The following is a 14,705-nucleotide window of genomic DNA, read 5'->3' on the forward strand; positions in this document are numbered from 1 at the left end:
TTAATGTTGGCAACACAAAATAAATGGCTTGTAATGCGATTGGTTATGACAAGGTCGTAATATTCTATTTTAGTAGGTACTGCTGTTTTCAAAATGTTATAAGGAAAAAGCCAGCTAGGTGCCCTGAATGAATATCTGCCTTTTATTTAGACTATTTATCCAATTTAGGAGCAATTGGACCTAAGCTGAATAACATTATTATGTTATTCATTAAAATTTGTACTTTATTTGTCAATCTCATATTTTATTATGGCAAGATTATTTTCTCTCATAGATCATATTAAGATGTATATACACAATTTCAATCTATATTTTATATACCGTGTCAGTAAAAAAATCTACGGAGACATTTTTAATCGATAACATTTACCGATTTGTGAAATTCAAGGTTAATAACAGCTTTTGCCTGGTATATTTTGCCAAAGAAACATTTGTATGGCCTCTTCTGTCGACCATCTTGTTTGCCTGCCATGTAGGTTGGTGTTGCTAACACATTATATGAGGGGGTTAAAAACAAAAACGCCACTGTTCAAAAAAAAATTTTTTGGGAAAATCAACAAAACCAGCATGGAAAAGACAATTTCTTTTAAGTTCAATGTGAAAATTGAACTTAAAATGAATAGTCTTTTCCCTACTGGTTATATGCACCTCGCACAAGTTGCATAGAGAAATGGTCTTTTCGCTACTAGTTTTGTTTGTTTTCCAAATAACAGTGATAGACAAGATAGGAATAAGCATTTGAAAAGATTGGAAAAAATGTCTCAAACATTTGTGAATCTTTTTTATTACATTTTAGAGGGAAAATGTTTAAATCAGATTTAGGCAAATATTTGGTCTGTCTGAAAATGTAATGATTTATTTGTATAGAGATATGAATTGAATACGTGAATTGTGAAACGCGAACCCAAAGCAACGGTGAGATATCTCTGAAAAACATGTTCTGAAATAATCGGACTTTGAGGTGTGGAAAGGGTCTGACTGAATTAAATTATTTGAAGTAGATTATGAATACTATACTTTCACATATGTTAACTATTTAACTTCAATATTTTATCATTTAAAAACATTCATTTTTTAAATTCACTAACATATCTGCATGTGAGATTTTGGGTTTATCGCACTGTCGCTTTGGGCTAGCAATATCTAAGTTAATTTCTTTAAAAGCGTATATTTAAATTAAAATAATATTCAAATCACTAACATTGTGATTTTCTGTGCTAAGCAATTTTACTATATATTTTTTCTGTATAAATTAAGTACACATTGAACTAAGCTCATACAAAATAAGTAAATAGTCAAATTGTTTAATGCATATACAACTTTTTTGTATAAGAAACTGATATTGAATAAAGATTATCAATAAATCTAAGTCTGAAAAGCTGTTCAGTTGTGACGATAATGTTTCAAATATTGACACCATATGCCTTATTTTAATGTTTCGCAACTTAAAAAATGCATTTATTACTGCGTAAATATGAAATGTTTCTATGGTCACTCCTACAGAAATTATTTTAGGTGGTTCAGCGCACTAACCCACATAGCAAAATTCAGATATCTATGGAATTATTTATCATGTCTACATTATCTATGCACAAGATTATATTTTATAGAAGAACGCTTCGGAAAAAAAATACTAAAAGGGCAGGTTAGCTAATAAGCCCCTATCTTATTTATCAGGCATGTTTACCTTTTCATCATCATATCCCTGTCCACACTCGATGGTGCATAGGGAACTGCACTGGTACACTAAATACAGCGTATATCGATCATCTGTTGCATGAAGGTAAAGTGATCAGCCTTACTCTTCAGGTGCCAGTCCAGAAACATGAAATATTGCCATGTAGAACCACTTTTCGAATCAATATTTCATGTTGACCTTCTCAGGAATTGAACCCAGAGCCTTAAGCATAGTAGGCGAATGTGCCAGCTACTACAATATGCGGCGGACTTATCTCCACTTGATTTCCTTATTTAGGATTTTTACCTGAGAGTAGTCATCGAGTCGAAAGCACTCATCCAGGATTCTGGTTTTATTTCACAGATAAAAATAAAGGTCCAATTCATTTTTCAATGCATCAATATATGATACTGCAATTTACTCCGAGGTAGATCATTTTCCACACATACAAAGATCTCGCATTTATTAAATGTTTAGCAGGATTTATGTAAAACATTGGCTTTTTAATTTTAATTTAATCCTCTTAGTTGCGTATTATACTATCTTTGCATTATCATAATACCAATACTGAATATTGTAAGCTTTTGTAATTATTACAGTACTTATTATTACTCAAGTCTCTGAATTAATATATTTCTTTTTTTACATTTATGCAAGTAAAAAGTTGTGTGGACTTCTGAAAAATTAATATCTAATAATATAAACTTGTGTAGGTGACTTGTTCATGAACCACTCTGTTATTTTTCAAATGATTTCTTGCATGAGATGTTTGTAATTGTCGCCATAAATAATATAGTCAATACAGTATGATTAAAAAACACTTTCATTTTGAAAAATAGCTATAGTTCATAGCTAATAAATATAGTTCCTGGAAATAGTCAGTTCTGCATAAGAACCCTCAAACGTTCCTATTTCTGCTAATACTACCTATCTAATTTTGACATGTACACAGGATTTGTTTGATAAGTCACAACTCTGTTTTTACTTAATAATTTTGCTTTGTACATATGAATATATTATGTTTGTGTACCTACCTAAAATAGATTATTAAAACATGATTTCTTTATCAGTTGTAAAGGATTGAAGTGGATGTAAGTAAAGAAAAAAAAACAAAACTAGTCTGTATAGAATTAGAACACAAAATATTTCAATCTAGAAAACTTATTTGTTACATCAATTCAAGACAGGAACCAGAAAAATATACGAGTAGATAATATAGAGAAATGTTGCTGACTGAAAATTTGATAACTTTTAAGTTTATTCACATTAAAACAAAATTATAAATGGTATGTATTAAGTTGTTTTGTTTATGTGGTTATTTTGTCAAATTGTGACAAAAAATGTTGCGACTAATGTCAACAGCAATTGTGAATAGAGAACTAAGAAGCCTGGCATTTTTAACCAGTGACAATAGATTCTTTGCGGAATTACACTTCGATATTCAAATTTGGTGGAAATTTGAAAATATGAATTTCCTAGTTTTGCCCCAAACACATTTGTGTAGACTACTCTAGTGGCCATCTTTTTTTCTTGCACAGGCCTGTTTTCAAATTGGCATTGCTTGATACTTCCTTTGATTAAAATATTGATCTGGTAGATTATGTTTTTAAATTGCAGTATAGTGTTTTTCGTCCATTTAAAAAAGTATATAAAGAGTATTTGTCTGTGAGTTAGGTGTTTGAAATAAGAGACTATGTATATAATATATGTAGAAATTGAGTTCTATTATCGCACTTTAATTGGGTGTTTCGGTGAACAACTACAAACATTATTTGAAAACGTGAAATCTGTTATTTTAACGGGTATTTTGTATTGATACTATTCTTCGTGTATTAAAAACAATAAAAAAGTCAGAATGTCAGCACTCCTTATTCAAAATATTCCATTTACTATCTATTGATCAATTTGTATAGAAAAACACAAGTGTTTAGAATTAAATTGTATCAAAACAGAAATAAAAAAAAAACAGACTGTGAAATTTATTGCCCTAAAATTTCTAAGGAAAAAGGGCGAGCTGTGTTGTATAATGTATTTAGGAAACATGTGTTTTCTTGTATATTTTTCATATTATGTTTACATCTGATAAGAAGAGGAACCGAAGGAAAAAGATTGCTGGGTAATTGTTTATTATTTATTATGATTATTATGACAGTGAGAAGGTTTGGTTTTTTTAAATAATTTATTGTATACTGTACTTTTATTCAACAAAGCTATGGCGATTTCATATTATTTTAACACCCCTGTGATGTTTAAAATCCCTTCTAGTTTTTACTTATAACATTACTTTTCTCTGTGGATTTTTATTTTTAATGGTCAAATGGATGTTTATAATTGGGAAAATTGATGACATAGATCAGCGGTCGGCAACCATCGGCCCACGGGGCGCAAGTGGCCCGCGAGGCCACGGTCTTGGTACGACTCACAAAATTCTCGACCTTAGTGGATATTGATAATATGCCGAACGATTTGCAAATCAACGTCATAGATTTGCAAAGTGATACCATGCTTAAAATTGATTTAAAAAAAATAATTACTTTGAGTTAAAAAGGGATGCTCTGCAAATAATTATTAAATTTGGTAGTTCAAAATATATTTGAGGAAATACAACTGTGTTTTCAATTTTAGATAATTTTCAAGGAAATGTCTAGCGAGAATATTTCAACAATGTTTGAGTATGTCCAAATGCTTGCAGACTGGCTGGATTTCCTCCCCAGGGAGTCATTCATATTCAAATTAATTGCAACAGAGAGGGAAAACATTATTGAGGAGGGAATATGGAAAAGTGGCCACTTAGACCAGCCAATGACATGTCGTAAGCCTTGTAAATGCTTAGACTTGCATATCCCTTCTCAGTAATGTTTTCCCTCTCTGCTGCAATTGGTTAGAATATTTCATACTCAATTTGTGAAGATGTATATTTGTAGGTAAATTTTGTTTCTCATTTTAGCTGGAGCACCCAGCATATTTCACATTTCCATTGCCTAGGCATCCAAATCATTCCGATTGTTTCCGTTTATAAGTACTTTAATATATTATTATGGTTTGTGTTTTACCATATTATAATAAATAATGTAAAATGGTTTATGAATAAATTTAATTTTGTTCCAAATACTGGTATTTTTATTTTTTTTAAATTATGTCACACCTTGCAAGGTAAGTTTTTATTTAATTGCAAAAAAACAAATTCATCATCTTTTTTTAAAATTATCAAAATAAAAAAAACAAATTCAAAATATGTGTACCTACCTCTTTTGGTCTTAGCAGGAATTATTGCAACAACAACAATAAACCATCACGCCGTTTCCCCGTCCTTACGGGAAACGGCATGATGATAGGAGAGAGAGGATAGAATGCCATGTCACTCAGTCTTTGCATACAGATCTCGCTTCATCTACATTTATACATCTTCTCATGCACGCCCGCCGATTATTCCGACTTTTGACATTTTCATCCACAAGAATTGGTTGTATTTAGTCATGCCATGTCTTCTTCGGTCTTCCGGATTTCTGCATTCATCAACATTCGCATCATAAATCTTTTTAGCCATTCTTTCGCTGTTCATTCGCTCTACATGTCCAAACCAATGCAGAACTCCATTCTTGGCTTTGTCGATAATACTTCTCTCAGCCTTGCATATTGTACGGATCTCGACATTTGTGCACCTCTTGTACATAGTTTTACTACACATTCGCCTGAGAGATCGCATTCTTTTGACGAGTTTTTTGTTTTACTCATTTTCAAACAAAAGAAAGTAGGTACCCCTGATTTAACAAATATGAAATAACTCACTAACTAGCCATATACAAGTGACAGCTGCCAAATGTCAATTTCTTGACGTTTCCCGTATTTATGTTTTCCGCGTTTGACTTGTTGTTATTTGTTATCAGAACAAAATATGAATGTTGATCAAACATGCCGGATTTGTTTATGTCGCGGGGAAATGAAGCCCATTTTTTCAACTAGCTTTATCAGTAGCATTAAAATATCGTGCGCTGAAGCAATACTTCAAATAACTTCCGTTCCTGTAAGCAATGCCTTTAACGCTTAAATAATAATATAATGCCTTTACTTGCGTGATTGATATCCAAAAATAATGTTAGTTTAGTTTATTTTGTATAATATATTACAAATCTAATTATAAGCTTTAACTCCTTTACAAGCTCATTTTCAAATATTGTAAGATAAAATGTTACTTTACTTCAAGTATTTATTTTAAACGATTACATTTCTAAATAAGATTAAAAGTGCAAACCAAAAAATTATAAATCTGGGCAAATGAGAAAATAAAATTGACACCACTATTTCATTTTGTGTTACTTTTTAAAAAGTTGTTATTTGATCAATCGGTGGCCTACGCGTGTGGCGGTTAAGACACTATACTCACACACGGAACGTTCCGGGTTCGATTCCCCGTGAGAACACAACAAATACGACATTTAATTATTTAATTTTAATCACTTAATTTTTAATTACTCTTACAAATTTTATTCATTTTTAATATTATTTCCATTTGTAAACACTCACTACAAACTACAAACTTTAAAATATCTTTTTTTCACTTAAATTTTAATTTTTAAACAACTTTCATTTATGTTTTTTTTTTCCTTCTCTTTTTTATACTTTCATAATTAACCTTACATATAATTGCTTTTTAATATGGAAACTTCACTGGTCCATTGGAATTAAGTCTAATTGTGTAGAATATTAAACTTTGTAACTGTACTGTATGTTTCCTGAATAAAAGAAAATAAAAAAAAATAAAAAAATTAAATCAGTGTGGTCATATATGAAGCTAAGTGTAAACATATGCAAAAAATATAAATCCCCGAATTAATCACTCTAGGGCAGTGGTTTTTAGCCGGTGCTCCGTTGCAAGTGCTCGGCGAAATTATGAAAACCAAAATTAAATATTGACTCATTTACTGTGCGATTTGAGTTGCAAATATAATGGCTAGATGGCAGCACCCTTGCAAAGTGAAGTTGTGTGCGCTCACCTCACAACAGCGTCAGCGGTCAAGCACTCTATCGAGAACCGTTGCTCGGTTACTAGCACTTCCACGCAGGGGATTCCCCTTGCGTTATTGCGTTTATATACTTAGCTAATAGACCGACCCTGTGATTAAATCATTTTTTGTATGTTTATTTTGATAGTGTTGTGTGTATGCTGTTTATAACATAAGTGCATCTTTAGTTTCGATCTACATAAAATTTGTTACTCTAGTAAAAATAAAATAACTCTATTACAGGTACAAGAAGATGACGGGCTACCTAAAAACATTTGCAAAAGGTGTTTTAATAAGCTTAAATCAGCGTACAAACTTAAACTCAGATGCCAGAAATCTTACGGTAAACTTATTAGGCAAATCAAAAACAAAGATATTGATAATGATAATGATGACGGCCACATATACGAAGGTGATTCACCCGATGACGAATTTCTTTTCAAAATGAAAGTAGAAAATATAAAAAAGGAATCGAATTTTTCTGACCCATCCGAGTTAAAATCCGAAGAAAATATAAATGTATCAAAAAGAATACCTAAAGAAGATTTGACCGGTGAAAAAATTCCATCTGATTTACAAGCTGTAAAGAATTCAGATGAAGCTTATTGCGTTAAGAATATTCTAGAAGCCGCAGAAAACACAGATCTATGGAGTTCTAACGTTCCGAAAAAACATGCGTGCCGTAAAACAAAGAGGAAAAAATTAAAAAAGAAATACCAGTGTGACATTTGTGGCAAATTATTCAATAGGAAAGACAATCTAAGAGTTCATATTCTTGCTCAGTTGGGATCTAGAGGTTACGTCTGTCATAAAAGAAAAAGCATAGACAAAACTTATGCAATTTGTGAAACTTTAGCAATAACGAAACCTGTACACCAGTGTAAAACTTGTGATAAAACTTTCCAGCAAAAATCTAACTTGAAAAAACATGAATTGGCTCATATTGGTATTAAGGGATACTTCTGTGAGATGTGCCAAAAATGTAAGTACATACCATTGATACATATGTATACACTTGTGTTCCATTTAACATAGGTTCCGGAGCTTATCTTGTATTTGGTGGGAGTGTTTTTCCTTGTATACGCTAAGCAAATGTGAAGCAGTGCGAAAGGGCGGACGTGCAGCTTTGAATTCAGAGTAAGCGGCATGAACAGCTAGTCCTTTTTACTCTACTACACGTTTTGCATGGCAATGTTGTTTGTTAATTTTTAGAACAAATTAAGATTCTTTTGACTGTATTTGTTTGTATAATCCTCAGCGTTCAGTTCGGAGTCTGCTCACCGATCGTTCCACGAGTCCCTGGAGTGCTCGCAGTGCGGGCGCGTGTTCAAGACGGGTGCGGGGCTAGATGCGCACACACGCCTGCACACGCACCCCCTGCCCTTCCCGTGCACGCACCCCGGCTGCCAGAAGGCCTTCCCCAAACCCAGCCGCCTGCAGATGCACTTGTAAGTATTGTCTTTTGTTCAAATTTTAAAAATAATAAATGCTTATTAGCGTTCTTAAATTTACACAAATATTTCAATTTTGGAACCAATGTTCACCGTCATCTGATCTGCTATCGTCTTTAGAACAGTGCTGAAGGTAAATCATCCATTTCCTGTATGTAAACAATAGAGAATCAAAAATATCCACATTATTGATCACCTAGTACGGATGTCAAATTGCTTACAGTTAGGGAAATAGAAAATAACCTCAATTCTCCATTAGGACGTAAAAATGACATTATGTACAGCTGCTATATAAGGGGTAACACCCTTAGGTACCATCAGTCAAAAACTTGGCCCAGTCAGTAACTCTCGCACTCCATTACCGACTATTTTATTCAACATATAATAAATAGACATCGAAGAATCAACATAATTTTTCTTCTGTTACTCCAACTGGGTTTGGCATTCTTTGCCTCAACTAAAAAATCCTTCAGGAACATTTTAACCAGTCACAAATAACAGTACTGGAATGTGGAAATCAATTCTGTTAATGTATCTGATCCATACAAAAATGACCTGGGCTTGGAGGGGGCAAACTAATTCACAGGGGTCCGTCACATCACATCTTCACGGGTCGCAATAATGTCACGAGCTTATATAGCACTGACCCCCGTTTCAATTAATGAAAATAAGGGGTTGTCAATCATGAATTAATAATTATATATATTTATTTTGGTGTTTTTTGACTAAGTATTCAATCACTGAATCTAATGATTTTTTATTTCTTTCTAGAACCACTCATACTGATGAAAGGAACTTCATCTGCCAATACTGTTCGCATGCAGCCAGAAATAAGAAGCAACTCACTATTCACATAAGGTGACACAATTTATGGCATTGTAATATACATACGTTTCATTCTCAGTCTGTCCATAGATTGGGTGGAACTAATGCTTCCCTAAAAATTTGACTTAACAATTAGTACCTATTTTTTTTTTTACAATAAAATCAGCTATATTTTATTTTATTAATTTTTCACGCCTATAAGGCTTTTACATACATGAAAGTTATATAAAATATGAGTATATAAACAACATTAAATTAAAAAAATACAATATAAAGCAACAAAAGATAGAACATTGTTTAGAAGTAAAGTTGGTATAAAAAAAAGAACATGAGTATATAAACAACATTTTTTTAAAAAATACAATATAAAGAAATAAAAAGATGAGTGTATTAACAACATAAATTTAAAATATATAAAATATAAAGTAATACAATATAGAACTGTGTTTAGAAGTTAAGTTGGTTTAAAAAAAATTTAAAAAAATTATAATAATATATATATTTTTTTCTTTTTTTTAAATAAGCTAAAGAAATGCAGTTAAAGGTTTAAAGCAGCTAGGTACATAATGTTATAAAATACAATATGAACAGAATATTATTGATATTTTAAATTTACAAGACTCTTGTTAAAGACATCGATGTTGTTAGCATATATAAGTCCACAAACCTTTTTCGTAATTACAAAAAATATTTTTCAATTATAGTCCTTAAAATATAGCTTGATTAGAATGACAGTCGTCAGCAAAAGTGACGACATAACTTTGTAGTAACGTCTAAGGAGTGATTTATTTTGACACACGAAAAATCATTTGTATCTGGCCTGTTAATTATTTTTTTTAATACAATGACCCTACAACACATCACAAACAAATAATATAATCACTAGATCCTCAACACAAAGACAACTTAAACAAATACAAACTAATACCACTTTCGGACAAAGGGATTTTGAGTATTATTCAATTAAAATCTATAACCTACTTCCACTATCTATTAAAACAATTAGTAACGAGAAAATGTTTAAAAAGGCTATAAAAAATGGATAGTGGAGCTAGGTAGAAGTAAAATGGATTGTCTCATTCGCCCAAACCAATATTGAATCAACCGCTCCACAAATGTATAGCTTATGTTAGGTTTTTGTTATTTTCATTGTGCGTTTTGTAATATAAATAATATAGATGTAAATATATACCTAGTTTTTAAAACTGTAAATATTTTGTTAATTATCTCTGTTTATTAAGTTAGCTTCTTTGTTTATTCTCTAATGTAAAAACATTTCAAAAAGTATATTGTTAAGTGTCCTCGGCACGGGTAACCCCAGTGAGGTCACATTATTTTTATAATTAATTATAGTTTGTAAGAGAAAAATATGAATAAATAAATATAAATCAACATAAATTTATAAAATCAGCTTTAAAACTAAAATTAACCTAATTATTAACGACATTCTTGCAAGGTTAGATCATTTTGCAAAAACATTAGAAATGGGACAAAAAAAATAAAATGAAAAAAAATAATCCATTTGATGTTGTTCATGAAAAAAGTAAAAAATGTCTTGATTTTAACACACTAAAATTTGCTTGTTTTTGCGTTTTTATATTAATTTTCGGATTTCATGTTTGCATGAAAAAACTGGTAAAATCGATTTGATCAGTACATGATCAGTGATCAGTAATTTCCCATCACTATTGATATTAGTTTGGCAGCTGTCATTTTAATCAAGCTATATTTTAAGGACTATAGTACCAAGTGTACCTAATAAAAACCTCTCCGCGCGCCCCTGACACATATATAGCTTGATCATTCTAAGCCGTTCTAGCCACCAATTCTTTAACAGTATTAATTCATGTAAAAAGTTTTCCGCTAGATATCACCACACCAAGGAGAAGAATTATGTCTGTGACACGTGCGGAAAGGCGTTTGTGACTCTTCAGGACAGGAATATTCACGCTCGGAGACATGATGAGACAAGAGACTACTTCTGTACGCTTTGCACCAAGAGCTTTAAATTTGATTTGTAAGTGAAAAGATTTGATTTTGATTTGTAGACGCTAGAAAAAACAAAATCATTTTAGGTTAATTTGCACTAATTTCCTTGTAGAAACTCCAGAATTCTGTTGACATTATTAATCAGCAAATCGCTACCCATGTCATGTAGATATATTGTGGAATATATTTACAAGATCCTATTATTTTGCAACTGGTGTGTGCCAATTTGGACCTTTGCGTTTCAGAACTGAAATATAGGTTATCTTCTAAACACTACACAAACAAATTTAAACTAAGATTAGTATCTAAGAAAATTAAGTTTGTCGGTGAAAACTCTTGATGGAAGTTCATTGTAATTTATTATAAAAACAAAAAAAGAGTGATACTTTAATCCACAAATTTGGAATTACTAATGATTGGTCTCATTGCTTTTGTGACATCTTCGAGGCTGGTATCTTTATTATAAATTAAATGTATTTATACAAAAATAGTAAGGATAGATGATTCAAAGTAAGACAAATATATTGTTTTCAGTGTTTAAAATATATATGTATTTAAGGACCAAAATTTATTTACAAGTAATTCAAATAGATCAAGTCAAAGATGGAATCGTGTGTTAGAAATACCACATCGTAAAACGAGGCTTGCACAGAGACATGCATATTTTATAGGCCCAAATTTTTTTATTATTTTATTACTGATAATATTTCATTGATTCCAAACTTGAAAAATTTTCCTTCTTTTAAAAAACACGCACTATCCTAGATTTAAACTAATGATATTGACTCTTTTTCTATTATATATTTTGTTGCCCTTTAATAATAAGGAATATTTTTATGTTTTTTTGTATTTTTATTTCCTTTTTTAATTACTATAAAAAAAAAATAAACCATGTAATCTTTTACAGAATGTTTTATTTTCTCTTACTTATGCTACACAAAAATATTATAACTGTCTATTTATTATAGGAGCAAAAATTCATTAACATTTTCTTGTATACCCACGAACAGGCCATGCCTTTGTGGGATTTTTCGTTTACTATTAATATGTACTTCATTGCTATGTAATTATCCTTTTTTTTAATACTCTGTTTTACCTCTTATATATATTGTAAAAAAAAAAAAAACTTTTTTAATACTGATTGAATTAAATTATTTTTGTCTGACAAATCTTTTTATTTATTTACCCCTTAACACTTTGTAAAATGGTTTGTAACATACGCACTACCGCGATTTGCTGGTTCATCACCCGCATCTGCCGCAGTCACACTTTTCTAGCCGTAACACTGTACCGGCTGGCCTAGAGCGGCGGGGGTAGCACTACCCTATTGCAATGGTAGCTGAAACGTCGGAACAAATCCAACACACACGGTATAACCCAAAAAAGAAACATGTATTTACATAATACAAATCATGATTTTTCATGAATCGTGAAATTGTTGAATATATCATGACAAATCGTAATATGTTTTTTTTATTCCAGTGATCTCCGAAACCATCTGATAATCCACAGTAGTGAGAAGCGCTTTGGCTGTTCATTTTGCGAGTCTAGATTCCATCGCAAGCAGCACAAGGAGAAACACGAGTCTCGAGTTCACAACATTGACCGATCCGACGTCAAGAGCCCGTTCAGTTCATCATCAGCGAAAGCATCAAAGTCCAGAAGAATCAAATGGAAATCATTAGAAGACAACTCTTTACCTTATAAAATAATATCTAAAGCCACTGATGCGCAACCTCATGAAATGGCTCATAATACCGTTGTTTCTATAGATAGCGTTTAATTCATATTACTTATTGAATCGCCATTAACTTTGCATAATAAAATTATTAAATTTATTGAATTAAACACTTTATTATGAAACCACTTGAATTTATTTTAGAGCACTCCTATATTATATATATATATAAGTTGTTAACATATTACAACAGAGATGAAGAAAATTTTTTAAGAGGGTAATATAGAAATTATATAGAATATCGGCGGCCTCCGTGGTGTAGTGGTCAAGACGCTTGACTCACGCACGGCAGGTTCCGGGTTCGATTCCCGGTGAGAACACAAAAAATTAAAATGTGATTTTCTCAAGCCTGGGTGCTGTGTGATGTAATTCACCACTGTAATTAGGCCTCCTGGCCTGTTGTGGTGCAAAAAAAATAAAAAATGTAATGTAATGTAGAAGTCTAGGCATCTACAAGACAGAGCTTATGACCTGTCATTGGCTGGTTTAAGTGGCCACTTTACACACTGTGTAACATTCACCATTCTGCCCATATTTGAACATCTATATTCCTTCAATTCTTTCATCTGTTGATGTTTGTGAAGTTAAAGAGCTGAAACCTTTATTTATGTGGGTGAGATTCATCTGATTGAATTATTTCACCTACATACTAGGCAACGCCTGATAATCTTAATTTTTCAATTTCTATACTTCTTCGTGGACCAGGTGGATATATCAACAATATTTTAATTTTACGTTGCATATTTTATTACAAGTCTTCAAATCGAAATGTTAAGCTGGCAAAAGTGAGCATTTTCATTGTATTTACATTCAATCGAGGGAATAATGCTGTCAATGCAGCTTGTGATATTTTTGCAGCGTACGGTGAAGATGCTAATGAAGAATCATATGGAAAAAAATAGACACGACAAGATAATGCAAGTCTCAGCCTTAGATAGTTCACAGATCTCGACATTTGTGCACCTATCATACATCGTTTTACCACACATTCACCTGAGGGATCGTATTTCGACAGTATTTAACCTACTTTCATTATTATTTTACCAATTCCATACTTCGCTCCCATACATTAGTAGTAGAGTTGGCTGGATGAACAAAATGTACATATTATTCATAGTAAGACTTTGAAATAATTATATTTTGTAAATGATAAATTACTTATTGTAAATTTCTGCTGATATTTTCTGTAATTTTTAAAAAAATACTAAAAAATGATGTCCATTTTTTTCTATAAATTGCCTTCTCTGTACAAATAAAGTGTCAATTTACTTCATATTTTGTCTGTTTATTTTAACTTATTTACTACTATTAAAATAATAATTTAAATAAAAAGCTTTCACTGGTTTTACAAAAGGTCCAAATATCTTATTTATTCAACCCCATTGACATATTAATACACGTATTTAAGTCAATGTTCAGCCCACATTTTAAATATTTGTATTAAACGTGTAAGTATGTAAGATATATAAGTCCAAAGATGTGCTTAAAAAATCCCCAAATTACTCAAAAGTATGCCTTAATACGGCAAATTAAAAGCCCTAGGACTTACATTATTGGAAAAACGGGGGTAGAGAGGGGACTTAATCGAAACTTATAAGATTATTATTATGGAAAACTTATATAGTGCCATTTTCGTAATAAAATACCTCAAGGGCGCTTTACATAGTGATTCTATTGTTAAATAAATTTAATTGAAGATACTCAATAATTACTATGACTGCCCCCTGCATGAGATGTATCAATTAAATCCCAATAAAAATTTACGAGGTCATAGCTGGAAGCTCTATCGTCCCCAAATTCCACCTCAATCCCAAGAAAAACTTCCTTTCCAGCAGGGTAGTTTCAGACTGGAATAAATTGCCAAGTCTAGTTATCAATTTCATTTCAGTCAACCAGTTCAAAAACCATTTGGATGCTTTTTTGAAGGAAGAAGAACTTAGAAATATTACTTTTTTATAAATCAGTTAAGTTGAATAAGGTAAATAGTATTGAAGAAAGATGTTTAAACACGGGCAGATGGC

General features: G+C 31.5%; 1 protein-coding gene across 1 annotated transcript; it reads left to right on the forward strand.

Moving 5' to 3' along the window:
- The first annotated feature begins 5,484 nt into the window (after nucleotides 1-5,484).
- LOC148274383 (uncharacterized) lies at nucleotides 5,485-12,810 on the forward strand. The gene is made up of 6 exons (XM_088237201.1): nucleotides 5,485-5,702; nucleotides 6,925-7,663; nucleotides 7,940-8,129; nucleotides 8,904-8,990; nucleotides 10,825-10,974; nucleotides 12,429-12,810. The coding sequence occupies exons 1-6, from the start codon at nucleotides 5,574-5,576 to the stop codon at nucleotides 12,727-12,729; spliced, it is 1,596 nt and encodes a 531-aa protein (XP_088093327.1). The 5' UTR covers nucleotides 5,485-5,573; the 3' UTR covers nucleotides 12,730-12,810.
- The last annotated feature ends 1,895 nt before the right edge of the window (nucleotides 12,811-14,705 follow it).

This window comes from Micrasema longulum, unplaced genomic scaffold (genome assembly GCF_059751315.1).
Source record: "Micrasema longulum isolate JH-2025_06_02 unplaced genomic scaffold, ASM5975131v1 h1tg001665l, whole genome shotgun sequence".
NCBI lineage: Eukaryota > Metazoa > Arthropoda > Insecta > Trichoptera > Brachycentridae > Micrasema > Micrasema longulum.

Excerpts from the sequence above, each read along its gene's own strand:
- LOC148274383 (XM_088237201.1), top strand. The coding sequence starts at position 5,574 with ATGAATGTTGATCAAACATGCCGGATTTGTTTATGTCGCGGGGAAATG. Across the intron at positions 5,703-6,924 it reads TTCAAATAACTTCCGTTCCT|GTACAAGAAGATGACGGGCT; the intron begins GTAAGCAATGCC and ends ACTCTATTACAG. Across the intron at positions 8,991-10,824 it reads CAACTCACTATTCACATAAG|ATATCACCACACCAAGGAGA; the intron begins GTGACACAATTT and ends GTTTTCCGCTAG.